The sequence below is a fragment of the Silurus meridionalis genome, chromosome 14 (genome assembly GCF_014805685.1).
Source record: "Silurus meridionalis isolate SWU-2019-XX chromosome 14, ASM1480568v1, whole genome shotgun sequence".
Lineage (NCBI taxonomy): Eukaryota > Metazoa > Chordata > Actinopteri > Siluriformes > Siluridae > Silurus > Silurus meridionalis.
In genome coordinates this window covers 10,717,063-10,743,977 of record NC_060897.1, presented here as the reverse complement: position 1 = coordinate 10,743,977, position 26,915 = coordinate 10,717,063, and the positions used below count along the sequence as shown (strand labels likewise).

The window sequence follows — 26,915 nt, the reverse complement described above, 5'->3', positions numbered from 1 at the left end:
AAAAACTTCTTGACTTTCCGTGTTAGAAGGTCATGAACAGGCTAAAACCTGGACCATGAATAAATCATAATACTTAAATAAAAAAAAGATTGACTGGTTTTGTCATCATTATATTATAACATTAGAAAGAACCTAGTTATTTTAATAATAATAGATAATGAACTAAAATGGAATATGAATATATATGGTGGATGAAGTAAAAGGTAAAAAAAAATATATATATATATGGTTGTTACCGCAAGTTTGGAAGAGGATTAAGGACTGGGGGCTTCCTTGAAACCGCCTGATTGTTTTCTGCTAAATAAGAATGCTTTCTCCTTTGAAATCACAAAGCTGGATCCTCAACTTAGTTTCATTTACTTGCCATTTTCACTTTTTTTTTTTTAGTCAATTTGTTAGTTTTGATAAGAATTGGCCACAATATGTGTAATAGTAATATACATTGTTTAATGCTTCAATTAACACCTAAAATGCATGATACATTTATAAATTACTGACAAAAATCGAAACTGCAAATCAGTGGTGAAAGAGAAATAAAAGAAACAAAATAGGGACATGCTTTTAAAGAATAATTCTAATCTTTGAAGAACTTTTTTGCATTGGACTTTCACCCCACAAAAATGCAGATTTTTTTCTCTTATAAAAAGACATTATGTTTTTTTGGTTTACTTGGAGTTAATGGTAACATCGACTCCTATATACAATTAATTAGGCTTACTGTGGCAATCGGTTTATAGTTAAGTAAAATGAGCTTGGAGCCTGTGAAGGTAGCACAGATTTTTTGATTGACGCGTATTATTGCCAATCAATGAAGAGTTTTAACTGCATTGTCCAATTACATTTCTCTGTGGAAGATCCTGGCCCGCCCACTGTCCTCTCGCCTGCTTGTGCACAGTTTGTTGTCATCAAGATGGAGTTCTTGTTGGGGAATCCGTTCAGCACTCCCGTCGGCCAGTGCATTGGTAAGTTTCACTCCAACACAAGGCTTTTATTTAAACGTTTGGTTCTGAGGAAAACATCTTGTTTAACACGCTTCTTTAATTTCAGCGCATTGCATAGTGAATTAGCATACTCCCGGGTAGTTGTTCCGGTCGCTGTTGAATTAGCTTAGCTGGCTAGGAGGCTAACCGTGTTAGCGAAACTGTTTCACTGTAACGAGTCATTCTTCAGTGTCACTGATCAACTCCGCTTCCGAGTCATAGTAAAAAAAAACACAGCTCTATTTATTTATTTATTTATTTTATTAATGTTGTAATATTGTACGACAAGGCAATACATCTGGTGTACACACTTGGAGATCATACGTCATAAGTGCGTGACGTCATTTAGGTTTTTCCAACGTATTTTAAATTAAGCCAGACCCCAACCACCAGGATCAGGACCGGTACCGGGCCGCACAGCAAGAAGAAAAAACTTTAAAATTCTTTTTTCACCCCATTATTTAATAATACAAATAAACTAATTATAAAATAATAAATAAACTTCCCCCACTTGTTTGTCACATTTTTCTATGCATTTACATTTTCCATTAATTAAACTTGCACCGAATTTGCATTATGCTGAGTTTTAGGTAATTAATTAAATCATATAATATGTATAATAGTAATATAGTATGCGCGTTGTCAAAAATCCTTTTTTGGCAAACTGGTCCACGATGCAAAAAAGAAGAGGGGGTCAAACAGTTCTTTCAGACAAGATGACCTTAGTGTCCACACTCCTCCAGCACTGATCAGACTTTAGCACCAGCATTATTATAAAAAGCAACGTTGGAGCTTCTTTTTCTTTTTTTTTTTTTTTTGAATTAATTCTTTCTATTTTCAAAACGTTCAGTATGCTTATAAATATAGTGTGGATATGATGTTTTGGGTCACTTTAACACCTATGAACCCGAGTTGGTTTGTTTATTATCGTTCCAACATTAACAGTATTGTACAGAGTGAAACTGATCAGAAAAGGTGCTACATAAGACAACATAAATTAACATCAAAACCCATCATCAGTGACCAGAATTACAGCAAAACATATTTTGTTAACAATAAATAATTGAGCGGGACATAGAGCAGAGAATATGCTTGTATTTTCTTTTACGTTTGGTTTTTCATGTTTTGTCTCTTGTTAATTCAAGTATCCCGAACACATCGCATGACTTCAGAACTACAGCTCTGTCTTTTGGATCGGTTTGTGCCTTGACGGTCAGATTCGCAGCTTGTCTCTCACAAACTATTAAAAATGCCGCCAAAGTACAACGAATTTTTGATTCACCTCCTGCACTTTGGTTGATTGAGAATCACATTGCTTACTCACACCAGACATCGACTGACTGTTTGGACCTGAGTGATTGCTGCTAGGATTCACCTGCCTAAATATACCTCACTTCAGGGTGGGCAACACACAGGGGTTTGATTCAAATTAGGGCTTCTGCTATCGATTATTATAGTAATCGAGCGTTCTAACAATTATTCCATGGATTAATTGAGTAATCGGATAAGTACTTTTTTAAAATTAAAGAGCAATGCTAAATGAGAGCGAGAGAAAAGAAAACAAATCTCTTAAAATGAACAAATAATTTGTTTTTCTTTTTCGAAAAATGTACATATTTATTGCTGAAATTGCATAAAAGAACGTCGGTGAAAACGAAACCTATTTAGTGCATTTAATAGCCATTTTTCATCAAAATGCAAATACAGTGCGTTCAAAAAGTCCCTCCGCTGTGGCCGTGTAGAGTAGGTTATAGGAAAATATTAATTTAAAGAAACTCATAATTATTCTCACTCGTATTTATTTATTTAATCCCGCAGTATCGTGATGTGGTTAACTTGTCTCTGGGAAAGCTGCTTGAAATTTTACACGCACTAAATCCGTGTATTTATCGGCAGGTTTAAAAACATGCTCCACTACCTGCTCTACACAGCCACTGCTGAGGGACTTTTTGAATTCACTGGATATAAATAGAAATATAAAAATCTATTTCAAATTGCTTTCAAACCGGTTTCACACTGTACAGTGTTTTCTTTATTTTTTTGTTTGAAATTATCCCTGACTTTGGAAACTTTCTGGCATATTCTTTGTTCTGAATCTTCGCTTCACCCCTCGCTGCTTTCTTCCCGTTTCTCCCTTTTTCATTCTGCAGCGTCTCCTGTCCAGAGTTTAGCAGGTGGTACGTCAGTAATAATGGTTCGTGGGAAACACAGTGCTCCATGTTTAGTTAAATGGACTAAGGAAGCCGTGTAATTTGCCTCAATGAATTTTTGTACTCAAGTTACTCAAGAAATCGTTAAAGCCATAATTCCGATCGAATAATCGCTGCATGTGTGAAAACATCCAGAGTATCAACTGCTAACAAGCTGTTATCTGAACTTGTATCCGAACTGTTCTCTTGCCAAGCTGTGTGAGAGAACGTGGTTTTGGACACGTTTATAAAATATAATACAGCTAAAAGGTCGATCTTCAGAATGTAGTGACAGGAGAAGGGCACTGGAAAGGGCCAGTAGGATTTGTACCAGGGCCAGTGCCACTGCAGGCTCTGCCTCCTTCAACCTTCACAAGCAATTCTTGATTAGAAAAAGCTGTTCATTTTATAACACAAACCAAGTGTCATTGTCAATACGTTTTAGGAAAGAACCTGCTACGATCTTCCTGGCCTCACAGGTTTCCTGTATGATTCAGCAGCGTGTTGTGTAAAAATGGAGATGCATGAATCATGCGCAGGCGTGCGTTTTCTTGATCGTCTCGCAGAATATTTGCGAATGTTTTGCAAATAAATAATGTGGATATTTAGTAAAGAAAAGTACCCATGGAGGCAAACAGGCTGTTGTGTGTCTGGCTTGGTGGCTGTTTACTGACTTGAAATTTAACCTGCTGTTGACTGATGAGGAAAGCGAAACTAGAATAATTGAGGGCAGTAGTAAATAGGTCAGGGATATCAGGCCCTGCTAAAATGATTATGAAAAAGATAACTCATGGAAGAAACCATTTCTGAGCTGCCATGACACTCCCTAAGAGTCTGGATTGAAAATGACTACTTGGTTCTTATTTATACAACAGCATCCATGCCGTCAATTCTCATCTTTAGGCATGACAGAAGCAGGAGTTTTGACAGGAAAGAACATGCATGTAAAATTGTACAAAAAAAAAAAAAAAGCAAGCAATCTATCATGAGAGGGGGAAAATGATCAGGCGATGTGTCTACGTTGTAGAATAATACCCGTTTAGCCATAGAACTTGGCACACTTTGTGGTTTGAGACGCAGCCCTGAATTCCATTCGAATGTGTATCAACGAGGCCTCAGTGTCGAGCACTTAAGCCACGCTGTGTAGAGTAATGCAGCCCAATGAAATGTTCTTCCAGATGTAACTCACTGTACTGTTTTCTTCTGCCAGCATTAAGTAGAAGATCATCTCTCCAGATTATCTCTCTAGCTTTCTCCAGCATTTTAACTTCTTAGCATTTAAATCTGGATGCTTAGAAATAAATATAAATATATATTAATAATAATAAACAAACATAGTAATCTTTTTTTTTTAAATGCTACACTTTGTGAAGCATAGATAGATAGATAGATAGATAGATAGATAGATAGATAGATAGATAGATAGATAGATAATTAATATAAAATGATTTGAGAATCATAATCATGATTTTGTTGTCATACCATCCTTCTGCTAGATGCTGTTCTTCTGTCCAATGCTGGAGTTTCATGTCAGATCCCTCTGAGCCTGTCTGCTTCAGGTCCTGAGAGTCACAGCAGAAAATTGTTCTCCCTGTTGTCAGGATAATCCGTGGCCTGGAGCCCAGAAGAGCAAAATGGCCATGCTCCTCTGAGGATTTTAGCAGTCACCTGCCTGTCTATTAGAGTGACTGAGCCAGTCTGTGTGCGTATATGCTGAATAGGAGAGTTAGCATTCATCTTCTTTATCTCTGATTGCTCATCTCAGATTATTTTACCTGGTGGAAAAAAAACGGATTTGCTCTCCATCCTGGCTTTCTGCTTGTACATACATTAAATGGACAAAAGTTTGTGGACACCTGACTATAAAATTGTGTATGTGCTTTTTGAACATCCCATTCCACATCTAGTTCTCATGGGTGTTAGTAAAATCAGGCACTGATGTAGGGTAAAGAAGCGTGGGTTTAGTCAGCATTCCAATTCATGCCAGTGGTTTTCAGTAGGATTGAGGACAGAGCTCTATAGGGCACTCAGGATCTTCCACTCCAACCCACATACACTTCATGGAGCTTGATTTGTCCATTAGCGCATTGTTGGGGTATGAGCGAGGCCCTTAACTTGGAAGTTGCTTCGGATACATTACTGTAAAAATTCACAAGCAATATTAAATCCTAATGTTTTGCTAGCCAGATTGTGAACTCACTCACTTGCCCTCTTGTTGCCTGCCTGCTGTTCATAGTTTGTTGACACAGTCTTCCAGGAAACTTTTCTAAAAGTGGGTGGATGTTCTGGATGTTTTTAGCTTCTTCCATTCTTATTAACAATAACAAGCTGCTGTTTTTGTGACTGAAACAACTGGATGTTAATATTTTGCACCATGACCATGCTTGTGCATTACAATGGTATAATAGCTGTAATCCTGTACACCAACTCGTTCATGTAATTATTTAATCTAATCAGTCAATCATGTGGCATCAGTGCAAAGCATTCCTTCAGACAATGTTCACATCAACTAGCAAAATGGGTATGTCACAGTCAATGACTGTGTGCCAGATGGTTGGTTTGATGTTTTTTTCTTTATAGTTGTTGATCACCTGGGATTTCCATTCATCACAGTGTCTGGAGTTTATTACAAATTGGGCAGTAGAGAGAAAACATCCAGTGAGTGGCAGTTATGTGGATGAAGACTCCCTGATGTTGAGAGAAGTCAATAGAGAATGTCCAGACTGGTTTGTGCTCACCAGAGGTTTGGCTACAGTGAATGTACAACTGTGGTCAACAAAATATCAGAATGCACATGTCAAACCTTGAGTCTAATGGCCATTAACAGAAGACCACACAAGGTTTAATTGTCAACTAGAATAAAAAAGAGAATTTGTTTTGTGGTGAATGCAGATTCAACAAAACTGTACAGTTAAAGACTGAAAAATGTAGCCGAGTCTGATTATTCTTGATTGCTGCTGTGGCACACCAATAGTAGTGTCTGAATTACAGTAACATACACTAACATAATCTGCCTTGTGTCAATAGTCCAAGTTGGTCTAAGTTGGTGTAATAGTGTAATATTTGCAGACACTTGGTTTGTTGTGTTCAAAAGTCAACCATTCGCATGAGTACGATTAAAATAGTGCGACCCCTGACTGTATGATGCTCTGACCTATAAACCTTTAAAATAGCAGCCAGTACGAATGAAAACCAGGCCAACATGTCTGTTCCTGATTACCACCAGAAATTGTTGTAACACACTGCTTTTAGACTATTGATCTACATTGTACAAATTCATACATTATACAGTGCTTTAAGGGAGCAGCGATTTGGACAAATACAGCACTGCTGGTTTTGAGTGCAGTTGTGAGTCAAGTCAAGTCAAGTCAAGTTTATTTGTATAGCGCTTTTCACAACAGACATTGTCTCAAAGCAGCTTTACACAAATCAACAGTTAAGGTGAATGGTGTGCATTTATCCCTGATGAGCAAGCCGTGGCGACTGTGGCAAGGAAAAACTCCCTTGTTATGAGGAAGAAACCTTGAGAGGAACCAGACTCAAAAGGGGAACCCATCCTCATTTGGGTGACATCAAGAGTTTGATCATAAATCTTTCAACAGTACAGAACACTGGAGAGTGAGAACTAGCATGATTACTGGAGTATAAGATTATAAGTGATGTTCTTTCTGCAGTTTTATACAGTCTATATGGTTAGTAGCTCCTAGTTTTATGAGCTCAGCATTTGTGATTATCACAGATCCAGCATCAGCTTCTCCATGCCAGAGCCTTTAAACACTCCAGAAGGTCCAATGTCAAAACTCCACACATGTAGCGGGATCCAAATGGCACTGGTACGTCTCTAGATGGTTCAGGATGTTTGCGAGTTCGGCATCTACTTCTTCAAAAGGTCCATAATCTTCATGAGGTGGGACGTGACTGGAGCTGGCCAAACCTCATGGTGTCTCGGGATGGGGAGAGAAAGAGAAGCAGTGGAGAGCAATTAGCGTAGCTGCTGTTCATGATATTAACAGCACAAGTTGATAATGTGCATGTGATCAGATGTTCTGGAGCACAAGGTTATGATGTGAGACGTATTAGTTGGGTCTGGCTCTGAGGTAGAGGATGGTACAGCCTGATGCTCTGCATCACATGACCTGCACTGCTTTCCCTCGCAGATAAAATTCGCAGCTCCTGTTTGACTGTAGACGGATGGAGCAGATTTGCTTTTGCTTTGTTACTTATTTGAATTTACACTTTCTCTGACGTCTTTACTTTCCATGAATGCCTTTTTTTTAAAACTAATTTTGCTTTTAAGCTTGATTTATACTGTTGTGTGTACCTGATATGCACCACGGACAATGGAAGTTGTGTTGCGTGTCGCTGGGAAATTCCAGTGGTGGACAGTAAGGACGTAAATGTAATTTGTTACTTTACTAGTAGCTTTTTTTTTTACTAGTTACTTTACTTTACAATAAACCTTTTTTATGTACATGTGCCTTACTAAAGTATTTTCAACTGGGGAGACTTTTACTTTAACTTCACAAAATTTTCAATTTATTACTTTTTACTCAACAACATTTCGTGAAATCAGTCGTTCCCTTTTATTTATGAGTGTATAAAAACGTGGTAGAGCACCTAATGTGTCTCTACTTTAACTCAACCAGATGGTTTGTGTACCTCGTCCTCCACTGGGAAATCTCTTTTGTCTTTTCCTTTTTTTTTTTTTTTTAAACATATTTCTGTCTTAGGATCCCTTCAAAACAGAACATTCAGCATGGACCAGAACAACCGGTCTCAGATCGTGAGGTTTTGCTTCCAAGCTAATTTCTGTCGCAACTTGATCATGACAAGAAAGCAATTTGATCATAAATACATTCAACTGCAGGAAGTACAAAAAAAGCTGTGTGAACAAACCAGAAGTGTTGGTTATTTAAAGTTCTGAAGTTCTTTCTACCTCTAATAAATCTATTGAAGCCTGCTACAACCAACCGACCCACACTTTTAAAAAATATTTTCTTACAAGGAGATTCGTGAGGCTGGACACAAACAGATTAAGCTGTATATCTTTTGTACAAGCATTTATAGATAATAAAAATTGAGAGTGTGAGAATTGTGATGTTCCTGCTCATGCGTAGAAATTTGCACATAAAAGACTCACTGTTGTATTAATTGGTTTCAAACCAAATAATTAGCATTGATTGCTGCACTTTTATATATGGATTATGCTTTCAAGTTTGAACATCTTATATATTTTCAATATTATGATAGTGAAACCATGGCTTCATACAGTGTAACTAATTAACAAAAGAAAGAAAGAAAAATTAGGTCAGATTAAATTAAATTCTATTGTTATTGTGCAAAGTGCATGTACATGTATATGTATATGTACCGTAATTACCGGACTATTAAGCGCACCCAAATATAAGCCGCACCCACTGATTTTTATTTTGAACATAAATACGCCGCACCTGTCTATATTGAAACTAATGAACTTTACACAGGCTTTAATGAAATACAGTGTCTGTTACACGGCTTGTATCTAAACTGTACCCTACCAAGAAAGTCATTGTTCACTGTCTTCCTCCTTCCTTTCACAACTATTTTTCTTGGCAGTTTATCTTTTGGCATCGTCATGCGTTTAAAAATCACCATCGGTGAAGCTTTTCTCTTGATGCCGTGCAGCTCAGAACACAGGTGAAGTGTTTTTTCATGCCCGGTTGTTTTCAGTGTGATGACTGATTCGCATTTCCTGTAGACAGTCCGAGTGAGCGGCAGGTCAAACGTCAGAGGAACCTCATCCATGTTTATGATGTGGTGCGGCCTGATTCAGTGGAAGCGCATCTGATTTAATATAAAGAATTTCATTGGTTCACCTGAACCCGTTCAGCAGTTTCATTGGTCTAATGTTATGGGGTTCAGTTTTTTGGCTTGAAGTTTGTGAAACCTGGAAAAAGACAGGAAAAATCCATATATTAGCCGCTTCATTTTTTAAGCCGCGGGGTTCAAAGCGTCTGAAAAAAGTAGCGGCTTATAGTCTGGAAAATACGGTATATTTATATATATTTATATATAAAACTGTGTGTGTAGAGGATAAGACAAAAATCTAAAAAAAATACTGATACATATGTACATATATGAATGTTTTATGATACAGTCTATACAGAATAAATATGGGTGGAATATACAGTAGTTCAATGATAAACTTAAGTTATGGATGGTGCATAGATGCATAGTGGATGAAGAATTGCAATACAGACAAAAGTGATGGTGCAATAGTGTATTTGTTGACATTATATGATCAGCTGTTCAGTGCAATTTATCATAGAAAACCAAGACAAACGTGTAAATATAGGCATAAAAGGTTAGTCAAGAAAAATTTTTGGTGTTAAAAAGGAGGAACCCACACACCGCAGTTGCTCAGACTGTGTGTAAGACTGTTCAGGTCGCCATGCCATTTTATTTTAATGCATCATTTGAGTGATTGATGTGGTATGTCTCTAGCTGCACTGTGCTCTATACTTCCTCCTAATGCGCTGCATACTAATATCGACCTCCGTTTGACCCTGTCCTGCTTTTTCGGTACAGCATCGGGGATGGAGTTGATGTGCCATAGATTTCTGCAGAAATATATGGTTTGGTTTAGCTTCAGCACTGCCAAGCTGCCACTGTTAGGCCCCTAAAGCAAGGCTCTTAACCCTCTGTGCTCCAGGGGCACCAAATCCTGGCTGACCCTGCGCTCTGACCCTAGCTTTCTAGCAAGCACGGATATGTGAAGAAAATTATTTCACTGTGCGTACTGTGACAAATAAAGGCAGCTTCTCTTTCTGTTTCTTTCACCCAGTTTTACTAAAAGACCGATTCACTGGTTTGAATCATATTGATTCTATAACAGTTTATCGTTTGTTGTCTAAACCTGTTCAAATCATATTGTGTGCCTACCTGTAGGTCCAAAAATCCAATGCTTGATCATGTTGAGTTCATCTGTAACATAATAAAGAAGTCTATAAAAAGGGCATACACACGTGCGGATCAGAGAGCAAATAGTGCCTTCGTTGCTACTGACAGTGTGCTATAGCAAAAGGCCAGTGCATAAATAAAGGCATAGATGGAAGTTTCCAGACGAGAGAAAGTGCCTTCAGCCATCCATGAAAGCCAGCTCTGTATTCCTGCATATCTCTAGCATGTCCTAGACAGCTCTTTAGCACTGCCAAGCAGAACTCCGGCCTTTCACTGATGGACTGACTGATGGAGGCTCCTCCATGTTGAAGTGCCAAGTCATTACTGCTTGAGTGTTAATTTATTAACATAGCCATTAAAGAATTTCATAAAGTGAAACCTGTACTTTGTTAAACCTTAGAGTGCGGTGCTTCTGCTTGGGGGGTTTTTAGTAATAGACTGTGGTGCAAGGAGGGAAAGGAAAAGGTAAGGTCTAAGGTAGCAGAGTCGTTCTTGGAGTTTTTTATAGAGTCGAGAGATGCAAAAATGCATAGTTTCTATACAATTTTAAAAATCTAGTTTTATAAGAGTCATGAGTAATGCAATTATACATAGACTCTGATTACTTGAAAGTAAAATCATTTGATACTGTTTAAGTGTATTTAATTGTATAATTTTTTTAAATACAAACTGAAACAGGAAACTTTTTGCATTTGTGTTTCTGTACCGTGATCAGCATTTCATACAATGGAAATTAAAGATAGCTCTACACTCTTTGGTGACTTTGATCAGTAATTATCTATAATATTTTTATATTTTTCTAGTATATTTTTTTTTTTGTCCAAAATATACTAGAAGCCACTGGGAGTATCTTGTCTACACTGCTTTGATATTAAGACTTGAAACAAGGGCGTCGCTCAGTCTTGTGATTAGACAAGCGAGCAAGGTCTACAGATACACCGAATCACAATTACACCACATTCCTGTAAAGAGTTCTGTTATTGCATCAGTGAGAGTGCAATAGTTTAGTAAACCATCACTAGAAGCCTTCGCTAAATATTTACCCCATGTGGTCCTCAATATGAATATTTGTATAAGAGTTTTGTGATGTGTTTGTCACAGAAAAGGCCACTGATGGGTCCCTGCAGAATGAGGACTGGACGCTCAACATGGAGATCTGTGACATTATTAACGAGACAGAGGAAGGGTGAGTCAACACACGACACACACACACACACACACACACACACCTAGAGTTCGTTGGTGACTCATTGCTGCTCTGTGTGACTCTTGGTCTGAAATAATTATTGCTTCACATTGTGCATTCTGGTGATTTAATCAGTACGAAATTTGATGATGAGGCACTTAAACTTGCAGCAGCTGAAAAGGTTATACTCGACTTCACTGCCTCTCATCATCTTTCCTCTAAAATGTCCTCTTTATCTCTCTTCATCTCTCACTCACTATCTCTCTCTGTGACACACCATCGTCACAGTCCTGCCTCTGTTCTGTGTGTGTGAAAGAGTGTCTTGTAGTGCAGGACAACAGCAGGTTACTTTGGCCTGGCATCGTCTTTTGTGTCCCAAGTTGTGGGGGATGACAGGAATGCGAAAGAACCCTGTCTCTTTCATGCAAAAAATCTTCACAAAGTCTGTGAAATGATTTTGTATTGTATATGATGTTCCTTAATATAATCACCTGCATGTTTCTGGTTCCTCTTTTTTTCGGCCTGGACTTTATACATGGCTTAACAAATAAGATAAGATGTACGATTTACTGCTCATGAGCGGAAATACATATTACAGAAGTAGCTGTTTGTTATGAAAGTGATGCTTAACTGATGATTTTTAAACTAATAGTCAACAGAACTGTGCAGTTTGACAGCTGTGACCTTCAGGTGACATTTTCCTTCTATAATGGGCACATTTTTGGCAGATGGAACAGAGGAACTTTAAAACTGCGAGATATATATATATATATATATATATATATATATATATATATATATATATATATATATATATATACATTATTTCAGGTCAAGGTTATGATAGTTTGTGTTTCTTGGAAAATTCCTGAGTTGTGTCAATACATTTTAAATGGAAACCGTATTTATTTGTATTTTTTTGGTTTAAACAGGTTTAAACATTTTTACCTTATTTAAATTATTGTGTATAACTGTGGTTTTTATACCAAGAATTCTTTTATATATATATATATAAGTGAAGTAGACCAAAAGGGCTTTAAAAGCTAGACATCATGCCGAGATCCAAAGAAATTCAGAAACAAATGAGAACGAAATTAATTGAGATCAATGATCTGTTTGATGATCTGAAACAAAAAAAAAGAGAGAATCAGGAAGGAGACAAACACTTTTTCACACCACTGTGTATATGTGTGTATATATAATATAATAGAATATTTGGATCATGGTTAGTCTGATTGCTAAATATTTGTTAAAGATTCTAGATTAATGTGGTGTAATTGCGATGTCTGAATTAAATGACCCGTCTTTAATCTTTGCTTATAATCCATTGATGTGTATGTAGGCCCAAAGATGCCATCCGTGCCATCAGGAAGAGACTAAATGGCAATAGAAACTTCCGGGAGGTGATGCTGGCACTGACTGTGAGTATAGCAGCCTGCGGGTTTGGTATTGGTAGGGGGCGGCCCCACTCATTAGATGTTGACAAGCCAAGCTAAGCAGTGAATTTAACATGTTTGTGGTGTTCTACTTCACTTCATGACTTGATGGTTTTGCATGCACAATGTGATTCACTCTGCAATAGCATCTAGAGGCTGTTTATTTTTCTCTAATGAGTTGAATTGTGGCTTCTCAGCTGTGAGTCTCGCTTGGCTCTTTGATTCTTGCCTCATTAGTTTAAAGCCTCTATTTCAGCTATGGGGGTGGGGGGGGACGCACGCACGCAGAATCGTATCCGTTTCCGGCTGGAATGATTGCTCTCTGTGTTCTCTCAGGTGCTAGAGACTTGCGTAAAGAACTGTGGCCACCGCTTCCATGTGTTCGTGGCCACTCGCGACTTCATCGACGGCATCCTGGTGAAGATCATTTTTCCGAAGAACAACCCTCCCTCTATAGTGCAGGATAAAGTGCTGTCACTGATTCAGGTGAGCAGTTTAATTTACATCTCTTCTTCTTTTTGCAATATCTTATATCTTTTATATCTTATATCATCAATGAGATGCCCTGTTTATTTGGTCAAAAAGTTGGAAAAATTGTTGAAATTAGAAAAGGAACAGTCTGATATGTGGTTTAAAGCTTAACTACAGGTTTAGCTATGAGCTGAATGGTCATAACTTACTTGTTTCATATTCATTTTCCCAATAAATTTACTGAGCAATATAATAGTATGATAACGTTTGAAAAATAATTAGCAATTCTTAAGGCATATTAGATCTTATGTAGGTTCTACAACAGCAATGTTTTCTTTCTAAAACAGTGACAAAATATTATGATGATATACATGATAGTTTGAATTAATTTAATTAATCTAGAGTAACTAGTGTTTTAAATATTAGTAATCCAGGAATACTTCTACTTTACAATGATAGTACTTTATCTAAGGATACCTCAGGATGCCACAGGTGCAGAGTCAAATGTCAATACATTCTGTTTGCAGGCTTGGGCAGATGCGTTCAGAAGCAGTCCAGACCTGACTGGAGTTGTTCAAATTTATGAAGAGCTAAAGAGAAAAGGTGTTGAGTTCCCCATGGCAGACCTGGACGCTCTTTCTCCAATCCACACGCCACAGCGAGTATGGAAACTATATCATGCAAGAGATTACAATTACTAAATAGTACTGAGTGTACTATTTTTCTGACATTTTCATATGAATTACATGCATTGTGGTTTGCTATGGTTTAATTGAAAGGGAAATGCACTAGAATTTATATTTAGATGATCTATTGTTTTTTTCTTCCATTATGAATTAACCAGGGAGTCCCAGAGGTTGATCCAGCCTCACATAAGTACAAAGCTTCACCCCAGCCCAAGCCTGCATCCCAGACACCTCAGATACCTGCAGCTACTGGCTTGCCTGCTCAGACGCAAATGCCAAACATGACCGGGCCCATCACACCAAATCCAGAACAGGTCAGTCTCATGGTCAAGCTCTGTGTCTTGCGTTATTTGCATAGATATATGCAAACTATGTGCCTAGAAGAATACACTCGGTTTCATTTCATTCATTTTTGCATTTTGTTTTAAGTTGTTTATAAAATTGGTCAATTAAGCATGATGTAGGCGACTGCATACATTCAGCAAGCATGTGCAATGGGTGTGTTTGTGTGTGTGCATTCAAAGATTGCCAGGCTGAGGAGTGAGCTGGACATTGTGCGTGGGAACTGCAAAGTGATGTCAGAGATGCTGACAGAGATGGTGCCAGGGCAAGAAGAGGAATCTGACCTTGAGCTTCTTCAGGTCTTAAATATTTCTGGGTTTCCTTGATGCTTTCAATGTGTTTTTTATTATCTTTTTAATAACTGCGTGTCAAATAATGTTTGCACCACTAGAGGGAGTAAAAGCATTGGGTATATCCAGTAACTGACATTATACAGTATTTCCTTTTTTTCATAAAAGTGGTCTGTTTGTAGGATTGACAAATCTAATGTACTAAGGAATTGCTATTGACACTATTAATAGAAGCTTTGACTCAGATTTGTGTCCATCACATTAAATGAATAGTGTGTATAGCTGTCTCATGAGCTATGTAGCAACATGCCGATGACACGAGTGTGTTGCTGGCGAGCAGGAGCTGAACAGGACGTGTCGGGCTATGCAGCAGAGGATAGTGGAGCTCATCTCTCGTGTCTCCAATGAAGAGGTCACAGAGGAGCTGCTGCATGTAAACGATGACCTAAACAACATCTTTCTTCGCTACGAAAGGCAAGTACTTATGGTTGATTCAGTGAGTCCTTTCTGACAAGGTTAACGGTTGCCAATGCACATACAGAGTTTCAGTGATTAGTTTCTTTTCCACGTTTGCATGTAATTCACAGGGAGTTTTTAAATAATAATTTAAATAGGTGGCCTTATCTAATTGTGCATTTATACAGTGCTTGAATGGTTGCTTTGAGCTAAAGAAACCTAGAAAAAACTTATCAAGCATAGATGACTGTGGGAGTGCCAAGATTTGAACATGCAATGTTCAAACAGTCCTAAGTCTCAAAGCTTGTACTACTTTTTTTTGTTCTGCTTCAGTGGTGAAACAGGCTGGGAGTCCTTAAAGCAGGGATGCCAATCAAGAATGCTTGTAGTTTCACACAGGGTTTCTGCTGAATGATTAAGATAACATGCAGAGATATTTTTAAAATAAAAAAGTCGCTGCCCCAATAATTAGAGATGTCGTTCTTTTTCACAAAGCATTTAAACAAGGTAATGATGATTCCCTGTTTCTGTACTTACAGGTATGAGAGATACCGATTAGGCCGGAATACACAGAACAATGGGGTGAGCTGGAATCTGCTAAATTACAGATACTTATATTATCTTATAAACTATAATCCTTAAATTACTTTATGTCTAGTTCATAAAATTTGGTCTGCAATTTACTTATTAATGTTTAAAGCTGAAACCTTGATCACAATTTGACCCTCCTGGTGTGTATTTGCTGCATGCTGATGTGCCAATGGTTATTTTTTGTTTGTTTGTTCATTTTGTGTTTGTGCACTGGATAGCTAATGAAGGCAAGTATAATAGAAATCCAGCATTTGCATTAAAAATGGGTGAAGGTAAATATGGGTGAAGTTAAAACATGGCTTCTGTATGTATATGAGGTCTGTCTGAGATGATTCTTTGACATGTTTTAACTTTAACTTGCTGTAGAGTACACTAGAGCAGTCCTCGTCGTCTTTTGTCCCGCCTCACACACACACACACACACACAGACACACACACATTCTTTGAGTTGTCTGTGGTACCCTGACCCCATAGACACTTCTTATCCACCTTTATTCTCCAATAGCAGCTATGAAACTGATTAAATGGACAACAGCACTTCTGTTTTGGGGAATCTGCTTCCTGTGTATGTGAAGGTGTATAGTGTAGTGTATGGTAAGTAATTGTGTTTGTGTGATGTGTAGGTATTGAATGAGGCTTCAGTGGAGGATAATCTGATAGATCTGGGTCCAGGTTCGCCGGCTGTCGTCACTCCTCGAGCCAGTGCTGCAGCCACTCCAACACCTCCCCCGAGCCTGACTGCTGCTTCTGCCCCGTCACTCTCCACACAGCTTGCAGGACTGAGTAAGACACAGACAATCATGCAGTTACAGGTCAACTTTTGAAAAATGTACTGCTAGTTTGCACTATTGGGAGAATGTAGATGTATATGGGCAGATTCACAAGTGATAATGTGCTTAATCACTTACAAACTTTGAACACAACCTTCATAGATTTAATGATCCGGATACATTAGTGCCAACCAAGGCCTATTATTAGCTCCTGTTCCTGCTATTGGCCAACCATCACAAACTGTATGTTCTCCATGAGAGGTAGTTAATCACTGAAAGGGTTGTTGTCTGTATTTGTGAGAAAGCCTAAGAAAACATCAATTTTGCTTCTGGCCAGAATTCAGACACAGCAGTCTGTGTCCAAACCTGCACACTTTATTTCCAAAAATGTAAAGTTTGTTCTGCATTTCTGTATGTTGTCTCCAGGACAACATTAGCATAAAATAATCTTCACTGAGAAACAGAACCCAGAAGCTCAATGATCTTTATTATTGCATTAGTAATGTACTGTACCTATTTTCAATTTAGTCAATAAATCAATTATTCATTGATTTCAACAATTACCTTTATAGATTTGGATTCAGAAAGTGTCACTGGCACCCTGAGTGCGCTCTCTGCTCACAATCCTCGTGATGACTTCGACATGTTCGCCCAGACCAGAGGCAGCTCCCTAGCTGACCAACGCAAAAAGTAAGCCCCTGAACCCAGATTTTAAACTCAGTAATTCCACAGATGATTTGCTTTACATCTAAATTTTTTGTCTTATTTCAGTGTGAAATATGAAGACCCACAAGCCCTCGGTGGCCTGGCTTCTGCTCTTGATGTCCGACAACAAAATGTTACCGGGGTGAGTGCAGCATTGCATGCTGGGAATTTTTTTGTCCAACAAGCCATGCATCATGTGATGTAGGGTTGCGGGTTGTATGAAATGTTAATGGCTGATGAGACTCTGCGTAACTTTTTTGCATCACTAATATCTGCATGACCAGGGCGTATGTTTTCTGCAGCACACTCTAACTTAAATAAATCATGTTAGAGGAATGCTTTTTCTATGTAAATTGCATTCTTAGTATGATTTGCACATAAATATTAGGGCTGGATTGAATTTTCTGAAATATAGTATGTTTATATGTTGATACTTAATAGCTGCAGATAATAAAAGCAGGTCTTTCACTTAGCATTGCGTAGACACCTTTCAACCCATCCCAGTAGATTTTAATGTAAAATAAAATGATCCCAGTTATTACCAATTCATATTACTCAATGTATTAGAACAGGGGTCCCCCAGAATGCCCCACAGCCTGAATATGCCCCTCCTTAATAAACAAAATTTTCTTTACTTATTAGTAGAGGTCGAGGCACTGATAGTTGATTCTTAGAACTATTGGCTATTGACTCAATTCCATACCGATAGTTTTTCCGGCTTCTGGTCATTACGAGAGAGGCCTCTAGAGGTGAACCATGACGCCTCTGTTTGTTTTTACACACAAGACTGCACACTGTACGGAGGGCACTATATTATATTTATAATTTATTAATTATATAATTCTGTTTATTAATGAATACATTCATATTTATTTCCCTTAGCACATTTTCATGATTCGGCACAGGTTTTTTTTTATTTATTTTTTTTATAAATTTCAGTACTATTTTACATGGATGGTTATGTTTGGTTTTTATCCAGTATCCATTTTAAAAACTATCGGTTGATTTTAAATAGTTATCGGCAAGTATGATCCAACCTAGCTATCTGTATCCGCAAAAAATCCACTTTTGGTCAACCTTTATTTAATAACGTAACCTAATTATTTGTTAGGTTCACCCACTAACCCTATGCATATGCAAAAGTAAATCAAAGTTTTGATTTCAATAGCAATGAATATGAAATTTTTTTTAGTATGATGGTCATAATGTGCTTTCGCATTTGTATGTATAGTGCATAAAAAAAACTGTTTTATCAAAATTATATCTCCACATCAATAGTAATTGTAGTCACTTTGGCCCATGAAATCTTCTGTATTACAGACCAACTCGGCCCGGTTAAAGACAGGAAAAAAGTTTGGGGACCCCTGTATTAGAATTTGGCATCTCAAAGGTTATTCGCTCAATAGGATTACACAATGTTACTGCTAATTAAGTTAGCAAATTTATGCAAGTGGACAAATCTATGTAAATCTATGAACATTTACATGATTGTAAAGTCTGACTCAGGTTTGGATAGCCGACAAATTCCAGATATAACTGTAAAAACTTAGACATAACAATAAAACACTAGTTATAAACTTGCAGCAAAATAAACTTTATAAAAGCTTATCAGTAGAAGTACATGAAAGGATTATCAAATCAGTTTTATTACAAAGTACACAAAGGCTGATTACAGCTATGTTTGGTTCCAGGCACTGTTGAGTGTTGAAATCATTATCGTGCTGTGTTACTGTAGTGCAGATTTTTCTGATCAGCCCACTGCTCAAAGTTTATTCCCTTTTTTTCCTTCCACCATACGTTGGTGGCTCTGGTATTTATCACAAAATAACTATATAAATATTCCACACCCAAAGTTTGAAGTCATGTGTCATTTCTGTTTCTTTTGCATTTTTCTTCTACTTTGTTTCTGTCTTTACTTCATTTTCTCTGAATGGGGTTGGGAGGGAGGGCTTTCTGCTTCTCATCTGTAAGGTGTTTTCTGTTGTTGATTCAGCCGAGTGTAAAGGGTGATAACGCAGAATTGGAGCCCATAGACAGCTGGCTCATTACCCAAGGAATGGTGAGGACTTCACCAGTAGCACTGTCTCCTCCTCAGTGTCCTCCTGCATCCATTTACCATGTCATCCTCACCCCCTACCACCACCACTAAACAAGCCCATTCCATACAGTAAAAGGGAGAGCCCAACTTAATTAAAAGTAATATAGACTTTGATATGATTAATCTATTCGCTATTATATTTCATTAGGATTAATAAGACCTCCAAGAAACCTCCAAAGTGCACACAGCCTCACTTTTTAAAAAATATATATTTCATGTAGTTCTGCTTTAACTGAGTGTTGCTTTTCTTTTGAAGCTGTAGGCTTTGTCCTTTAGGGGAAGTCATTTCTCTTTGTCTCAAAGCCTACACTTTTCTTCAGGGTCTGCAGATTTTTTTCAGGCATTTTTCTTCACCCTGTCCCTTTTACTGTGGGCTATTTCATCGTCCTCTGTCCTCTCAACATTCTATGACTGCTGAAATGAAAAGACCTGCTAGTTCCTTGGGACAGGTGTGGATTTTCATAACATACAAACAGAATTTGGCGTTTAAGTTTAACCAATATGGTCCAGCCCTGGTTTATTTAAGGATCGTGTTGTAATGGTTTACCACATCGAAGAGTTTCAGTGCAAAAATCTTCATGTGATAATACACTTCCTTGTATAAGTATTGACAACCCCCATAATGATTTTATTACAGTTACAAGATGGAAATGCCATAAATTGGGATTTTTATTTGATATAATCAGTTACCTTTGACTGCAATTACAGATGCAAGTCTATTGAAATATGTTTATGTCAGCTTTGCACATTTGGATCCTGGGGCGAATACTTATGCACTACACTGTACTATTATGAGTTGTACAATGCAAACCTAGCTAGCACATTTTTGTGCTGGTACGGCTTTTGTGCGCAGGGCTGGCACACACACTACTATCTGACGAGCCTGCCATTGCTCAGCACTTTGACACTCGTTTGCAGGTTTTCTTACAATAACTGCCTACTCTGCGTTTGTATGCTGATGCTGTGCAGTTAGAGGCATTACACTCACTTATTATTAATAACGCTATGGCTAATCATGATTAAATGACTAGCCTGTTCATCCTTTTCCACTACTCAAGTTTGCCCCATTTACTAATCCGATTTTAATCCTGTAAGTCTAATCCAAATGTATAAATGTTTTACACTATATAATAAGTTTTTTTTTTTTGTTTTTTTTTTTTTTAAACATCTGCATAAATGTAGAAAGTCTTTGATTCATTTGCACCCGATTTATTCGTGAGGAGTTAGCCTAAGGTTGTCTAACTCGCTCACTAGGTTTACATGACACTGGTGTACACCCATGAATAGTCTACAGTTAGTTAGCTTGGTTCTGATTTGCTTAATAAAAGGACTGAGTAACATCAGCATGCATGCTTGCAAACTTGTCTAGCTAATGCTAAAGGTGGACAAATCGTGCTTTTCTTAGATAGCCAAAGTAAAAATCCTGTGTGCTGCTCAGTCCAATATTTTGGTTGCTTTATTTGAGTAGATGAGAAGTGTGGTGTGAAAACAGTAATTGCAGTTAAGTGCATAAATACAGATTAAGTATTGTGTTTTTAAAGTAGCATCATTTTTAACGTCTGTATAGGGAAGTTATCTGATTTTTATGGTTACACTATGTGGCCAAAAGTATGTGGGCACCAGACCATCGTACCCATATGTGGGCGTTCCTTAATCTGTTGCCACAAATGTGTATCCACAAAATTATGCACATTGCTTTTGTGTGCTATAGTAATTAAAAGACCTAAATTAGTTCTAACTTATAGTGTTTTGCTAAAAAGGTGGCTTTCAAGGTTTGTGTGGGAGAAAACTCAGTGGTCTGTTTAAAGAAGCATGCATTTCATCCCCACTGAACACCTTTGGGATGAACATGAACATAGTTGGCGTCCAAGGTCTTCTTGCTTAGTGTCCAATCACATTAAATCCCCACAGCTTTGTTACAAAATTGTTAAATGGCAAGCCAGAAGAATAGAGGATGTTAGATGTTTGAGCAGCTGAGGGAGGACATACTCTATACTAGTATGTATGGATTTGAAATAGAAAATTCAACAAGCACATAGGGATTATGTTAAATGTCCACGTATGTTTGGCCGCCTTGTGTATTTGCATGTTTCTCATTTTTCTTAGAATAAACATGAATGCATGTTCATTTGGATCAAGTATGAATAAAAGAATAGTAATGTGTATTGCACTACCATTAGGTTGTATACTGCAAACATGCAGTATATTCCAAAGTAGTATGTTTACTTTGCAAAATAAGGAGCAACTTTTTGGATGTTGAATTTGTCTGCTTGTGCAACTGTGAAAAGAACATACATAAAGTCTGCTCCTTTTCACCATTTTGTCCACCCCTGTGTAAAATAAGTACACAACTGGCAACATTAGGGCCATGTTGTGTATTCACATAGCTGATTATATTAGGTAAAATTCTACTGTGTAGCCAATGATTTTTTTTATCCCCAACTGGGTACAAACAGTACTAACTGTGGAAAAGAACCTGTTGGTTAAGTGTTAATCATATTAAATGTTTCAAGTGTTTTGCTTTATAATGGTTTAGAGGCGCTTTGGAGCTTGAGTGTAAGTTTGCAAGTCAGTCAACGTGCCAAGACATTTTTTCAGTCACAAGCATATCAGCATTTTCATCTATGAACCTCCCAAAGTCCTAACATACATTTATGTTTTTTACATTTAGATTATTATTTCTCTGCGAAAATATGCAGATATTCGACCGAGCTGTTGTACAATATTTTTCCTGGCTGAGCTTCACCACGCTACTCTTTAGACAGCTTCTCATCTTTTCACTCTGCTTTTCACTGCATGTTGTACAATATCGCTGGATTCATGCTTAATCTGCTCTGTGTGTGTGTGTGTGTGTGTGGGTGTGTGTGTGTGTGTGTGTGTGTGTGTGTGTGTGTGTGTGTGTGTGTGTGTGTGTGTGTGTGTGTGTGTGTGTCAATGTGAATCCATGCATACTGTGATTGCATGTGTTTCTGTTGTTATTTTCCTCGCAGAGCTCCTTGTGATTTTATGGTTTCCTTTTTTTTTTCCTGTTTTTGTTTTGGGGGGTCGGCTTTATTTGGTGGCTTTGCGGGGGCCCCGTGGTTTGTCCATGGCTTTGCTCCATAGATTCCTGTATCGCAGTCTTCTGTCATGGATGACATTGAGGAGTGGCTCGGTGCTGATGTGGTGAGAATTCTTTACCTTGATTTCATTCTCTTCTTTGTTTTTGCCATCTCATTCCACCTCCATTTCATGTAACCCAATAAATCAATACAGGTTTCTTAACTACATATATGTACTTGGCAGTCGACCAATCATATTAACACAGTCTGCAGTCAAGCTTGCCTTGCGTCTTGGCTCACATCAATGTTTTTTTTTTCCCCAACTTGGGGAAAAGAGATTTTTAGAAATGGGAACTCATGTAGAAAAGTTGTCTATCACTTGGCTTGTTTGTGTGCACTAAAAAAAGCTAATTATAAGAATGGTGGTTGCTGAATGTTTTAGTATAATGATGCAAGTTGCTCTGTGGGTCTTGTGAAATGTCCTCATGTTTGGTTGGGTTGTATTGTTTGTGTCAATCAAATGAAAATGATTCATTAAATCTGAAGCAATATGTTCATTGTCTACAGTGAAGGAATGCTTGCATTAAAACTGGTTTGGTATTGTGAGGGTGCTCTGAAAGGTGGGTATTTAAATGAATCCTCCATTTGTTTTTCAACCAAATCTTATTTCCCATACCATAATACTCCTCGTGCCTTAACAAAGAAATTGTTCCAGGTCAGTATTTCCAAATAAGCTCACTGGATTTTAATGAGATTAAGGTCAGGTGATTTTGCAGGCCCCTAGAACGTCATGGTTGAGTTCTGAGTGAAAATAAAGTAATCTCAGGGTCTGACCAACATCCTTATTTTAAAATTGTAAAATACCAGTTTAAATAAACACTTAAGTCAAGTCAAGTTTATTTCTATAGCGCTTTTCACAACAGACATTGTCTCAAAGCAGCTTTACAGAATTTAGCAGTTAAGGTGAATGGTGTGCATTTATCCCTGATAAGCAGCCGTGGCGACTGTGGCAAGGAAAAACTCCCTTAGATGTTATGAGGAAGAAACCTTGAGAGGAACCAGACTCAAAAGGGGAACCTCATCCTCATCTGGGTGATGTCAAGACTGGGATCATAAAGCTTTAAACAATACAGAACATTGGAGAGTGAGAACTAACATGAGCACTGGAATGTAAAATTATGAATATTTTTCTTTCTACTTATATTTAAGCATGACAATGTCCCTATGCATAAATCCATCTCCATGAAGATATGGGTCACATGGGTTGGAGTGAAAGATCTTGAGTGGCCTACTGTATAGCTTCTGATCTCATTCTTATAGAATATCTTTGGCACGTACTCCCCCCCATCCCCTCTTCCCAGGCCTCCTCACCCCGAAATCTCACTGTACAAATTCCATTGTGCCTAAATGAGCACAAATCTCCACAACCACACTCCAACATCTAAAGAAACATCTTCCCAGAGGAATGAGGATTATTATAACAACAAATGAGGACTAAATGTGTAATGGGATGTTCAAAAAGCAAACATGAATCTTATTTTTCACAAACCTTTGTCCATATAGTGTATTTGTTTTTCCTAAATTTTTTAGGAAAAAAATTAGGTTGGACTAAACAGGTTCCCTGTTCTGCTCCTCAATTTCCGTTTGTCATCCCTACAGTATGTTACAGCTACATTACTAGCTAAAAAGCACTGGAGTATTCCTTAAACTTTGATTAAAACATGAACCATACGATGAGAAAATCCAATAATTCAACAATACAAATTCTTCTTTTGTTTCCTATGTTCTACTGAACAGAAAGGTGATGAGGCTGAGGAAGGAGTAACCAGTGAAGGTAAGCAGTTTAAAAGTACATGTTAACTCAGTAAACCAGTTCATTCTAGATCGAATTTAACACTGCTAATAAATTGTCATTGTTTCTTGCCTACAATTTAGAATTTGACAAATTCTTAGAAGAGCGAGCCAAAGCAGCAGACGCTGTGTTACCGTCACCCCCCAAAGGCGAGCCGTCTGTTCCTGCGGGCCCTCCGAGCAACAGCCGTAAGAAAGCTGAGCGGACTGAGGATAACCTGTTTGCATTATAGGTCGCTCATGAACTAAAAGAAACGCTTCACTCGTCCCCCTCAGCGTTCCTCTGGATGCCTGCTGCCTTTCCGTGCTGCTCTCTGTCACACATTTCTTGATCCATCATAAGACTCTTGGTTCATTTTCCACCTGGAGTAGGGCAGCTTCTGCGATACAGGTCCAACATGCTTTTGAGTGTTACTTCAGGGGCAGAGGGACGATCCATCCTAAACGAGCAAATTCCTCAGCAGCAAATTCATGCTATAAGTCTGCTTTGTTGAGATATGCCAAGATTATAACTTATTTCTGTATATTAACAGAAGCCATGCGGAATCTGGCTCGGAAAAGCGTTATAATAACTCAGATTTCCCATGCAAGTTTGCATACTAATCTGTAATAGGCCATTTCCTTTCATTCCTGTGGTCCAGTGTTTTGATACCACTAAAGAATTATCTACTAAAGAGTGACAAATTAAAGGAAAAACAGACACAAAGTGTCTTAGGTTAGTTGCCACAATAACTGTCTTGTGTCCTGGCACAGAATCTGCAAATTATCCATATGTGTACTCACTGGATAAACACTATTCTTGTAGTATATATTCCCTTAAACTGGTATTCAGCTGTTAAATGCATCACAATCCCATAGGTGGTCCATTAGGTTAAAATCTGTTGACTGAAAATTGCAGCATACGATTTTTATACTTTTTATTTTCATACTCCTGAAACCATTCTGTACTCTGAGATACGGCACAGGATCATTTAGGGATGAACTACTCCCATAAGGATAGAAATGTTTTTAATGATAAAGGTGAGTCAGCCGGAATAACCTTGTACTGATTTGTTGTAACTCTTTCCTTTAATAACACTGTTCCACCCAGCAAATTACCCACAATCCAAATTGTTGCTATTTCTACCACCATGTAAGTGCAGCTAAAACAGTGCTGACAGTCAAACAGAAGTTATTGATTTACGCCTTCGGCTGAACTCTCGTCTGCAGGACCAAATCTTCAGTGAACGTTACAAGTGATTGCCAGAGTCACTTACATTTTTGATTAGTTATTTATTCAGCAGATTTGAGGAGTATTTTAAAGCAGCTAATGTTTCAATTTAGTACTTAATTTTTATGCCTTTAATGCTAAGTCTCTGTCTGTCTGTCCATCTGAGAACATCAATAGAATAATATGTCAGGAATAAGCGCTTAATGGTTTATGGGATTAAAATGGGATTTTTAATGTCCAGCAAATAAACTGATTAGATATCGGAATTATACCAAACCTGTTTAAGGTCATTGTAAGGTTAAATAAAATTTGCAATAGCTTCCTGGCTGTTTAATGTATATTATGAGCATTTGGGGCACAAATTTGTAATGATATAAAAATTAAAAAAGAGAGAGAGAGAGAAAAATTTTCTAGGGCAACCATTCATTTACAACTTTGCTTTATATGCTGTCATGCTTTAAGTGTCTTTGAGTTTAGGTTTGATGCATTGTTTTATGTACTGTTTTGTATTTATGCAAGAAAACCTACAGAAAATCTCCTCTCATGGTAAAACCTTTTATTTGTTTTTTTTTTGTTTTTTTTGTTTTGAGTCCAGTTATAGAAGTGATGCATGCACTCTGCCAGAATATGAATAGTCTCTGATCATGGATTTGTTTTTAAGATGTGGTGAATTGTGTTGTTTGGTGGAGATGCATTATAAGGGACCAAGCTACTGTATGTTTACAAAATATCTCCAATAGCATAACAGAGCCACCAGTTTTTCCTTTAATTTGTCAATGTTTTTTGTTTTGTTTTTTGAAGAGGGAAAACCAAAAACAGTCGTGCTTGCATTTCTTGCTCTGTCATTAAAACAGTGACCAAAGACAGTTTACATGAAACCTGCTCTCCTGTAGATTCCCAAAAAACATAATGTGTCAGCTCTGATTTCAGAGAGCTGAGAATATTTCCAAGAAACAAGTTGTATAAAAACACACTGCCTACTTAATACGGATTGGACCATTTAATTACATTTAAAAAGGCATTAGTTTAAAACATTTTATTTTCAGAAACATCAATTTAAACACATGAATGTTTGTGCCACAGTAAAGGCTGCAGCATTAAACGAGTAAATGGAGGTCCTTATCTTGCCGGATACATTACAGTAGCATCAGCTACACACACACACACACACACATACATATATATATATATATATATATATATATATATATATATATATATATATATATATATATATATATATATATATATATACACACACACACACACACACAGTGGAACCACGATATCGATACCCATGACCTTGACACTCGCAACCTCGATAGTTCGAGGCTTTTGATATAGAACCGGTCTAAGTGTGACTCGTAAAAAATCTGAGAATCAACAAGTGTCTCGAGTGAAATGGCCCATTTCAAAACAGAGTTTGTACTAATAAATTACATAGTAATGTTTAAAATTATATTTTATTGTTGTATTATTCATATTAAGTAGTAAATAAAACATTTATGACAAGTGATTCACAATTTTTGTTTACAGTACATGTACAATTGCCCTTGAAAAAGCAACCATCAAAAGGAGAGAGTCAAAACCTCTGCATTTTTGTTATTCGTGAGGGTCATAGAACTCCCAAAAATATCGAGGTTGCACTGTGTGTGTGTGTGTGTGTGTGTGTGT

At 37.5% G+C, this 26,915-nt stretch overlaps 1 protein-coding gene across 6 annotated transcripts; it reads left to right on the top strand.

The window, feature by feature from the left end:
• Positions 1-835: 835 nt before the first annotated feature.
• LOC124396715 (TOM1-like protein 2) lies at positions 836-26,107 on the top strand. 6 transcript variants are annotated; one of them, XM_046865949.1, is made up of 17 exons: positions 836-962; positions 11,210-11,294; positions 12,637-12,715; positions 13,067-13,216; positions 13,729-13,863; positions 14,046-14,201; positions 14,412-14,528; positions 14,860-14,993; positions 15,515-15,557; positions 15,785-15,793; positions 16,190-16,349; positions 16,909-17,026; positions 17,108-17,183; positions 19,035-19,100; positions 22,245-22,304; positions 23,978-24,014; positions 24,116-26,107. In XM_046865949.1, exons 1-17 carry the CDS (start codon positions 911-913, stop codon positions 24,262-24,264), a joined length of 1,626 nt encoding a protein of 541 aa, XP_046721905.1. In that variant the 5' UTR covers positions 836-910; the 3' UTR covers positions 24,265-26,107. The 6 variants fall into 6 exon arrangements, with proteins under 6 accessions (XP_046721905.1, XP_046721906.1, XP_046721907.1 ...); XM_046865950.1 differs by lacking the exon at positions 15,785-15,793; XM_046865951.1 differs by lacking the exon at positions 19,035-19,100.
• Positions 26,108-26,915: the final 808 nt, after the last annotated feature.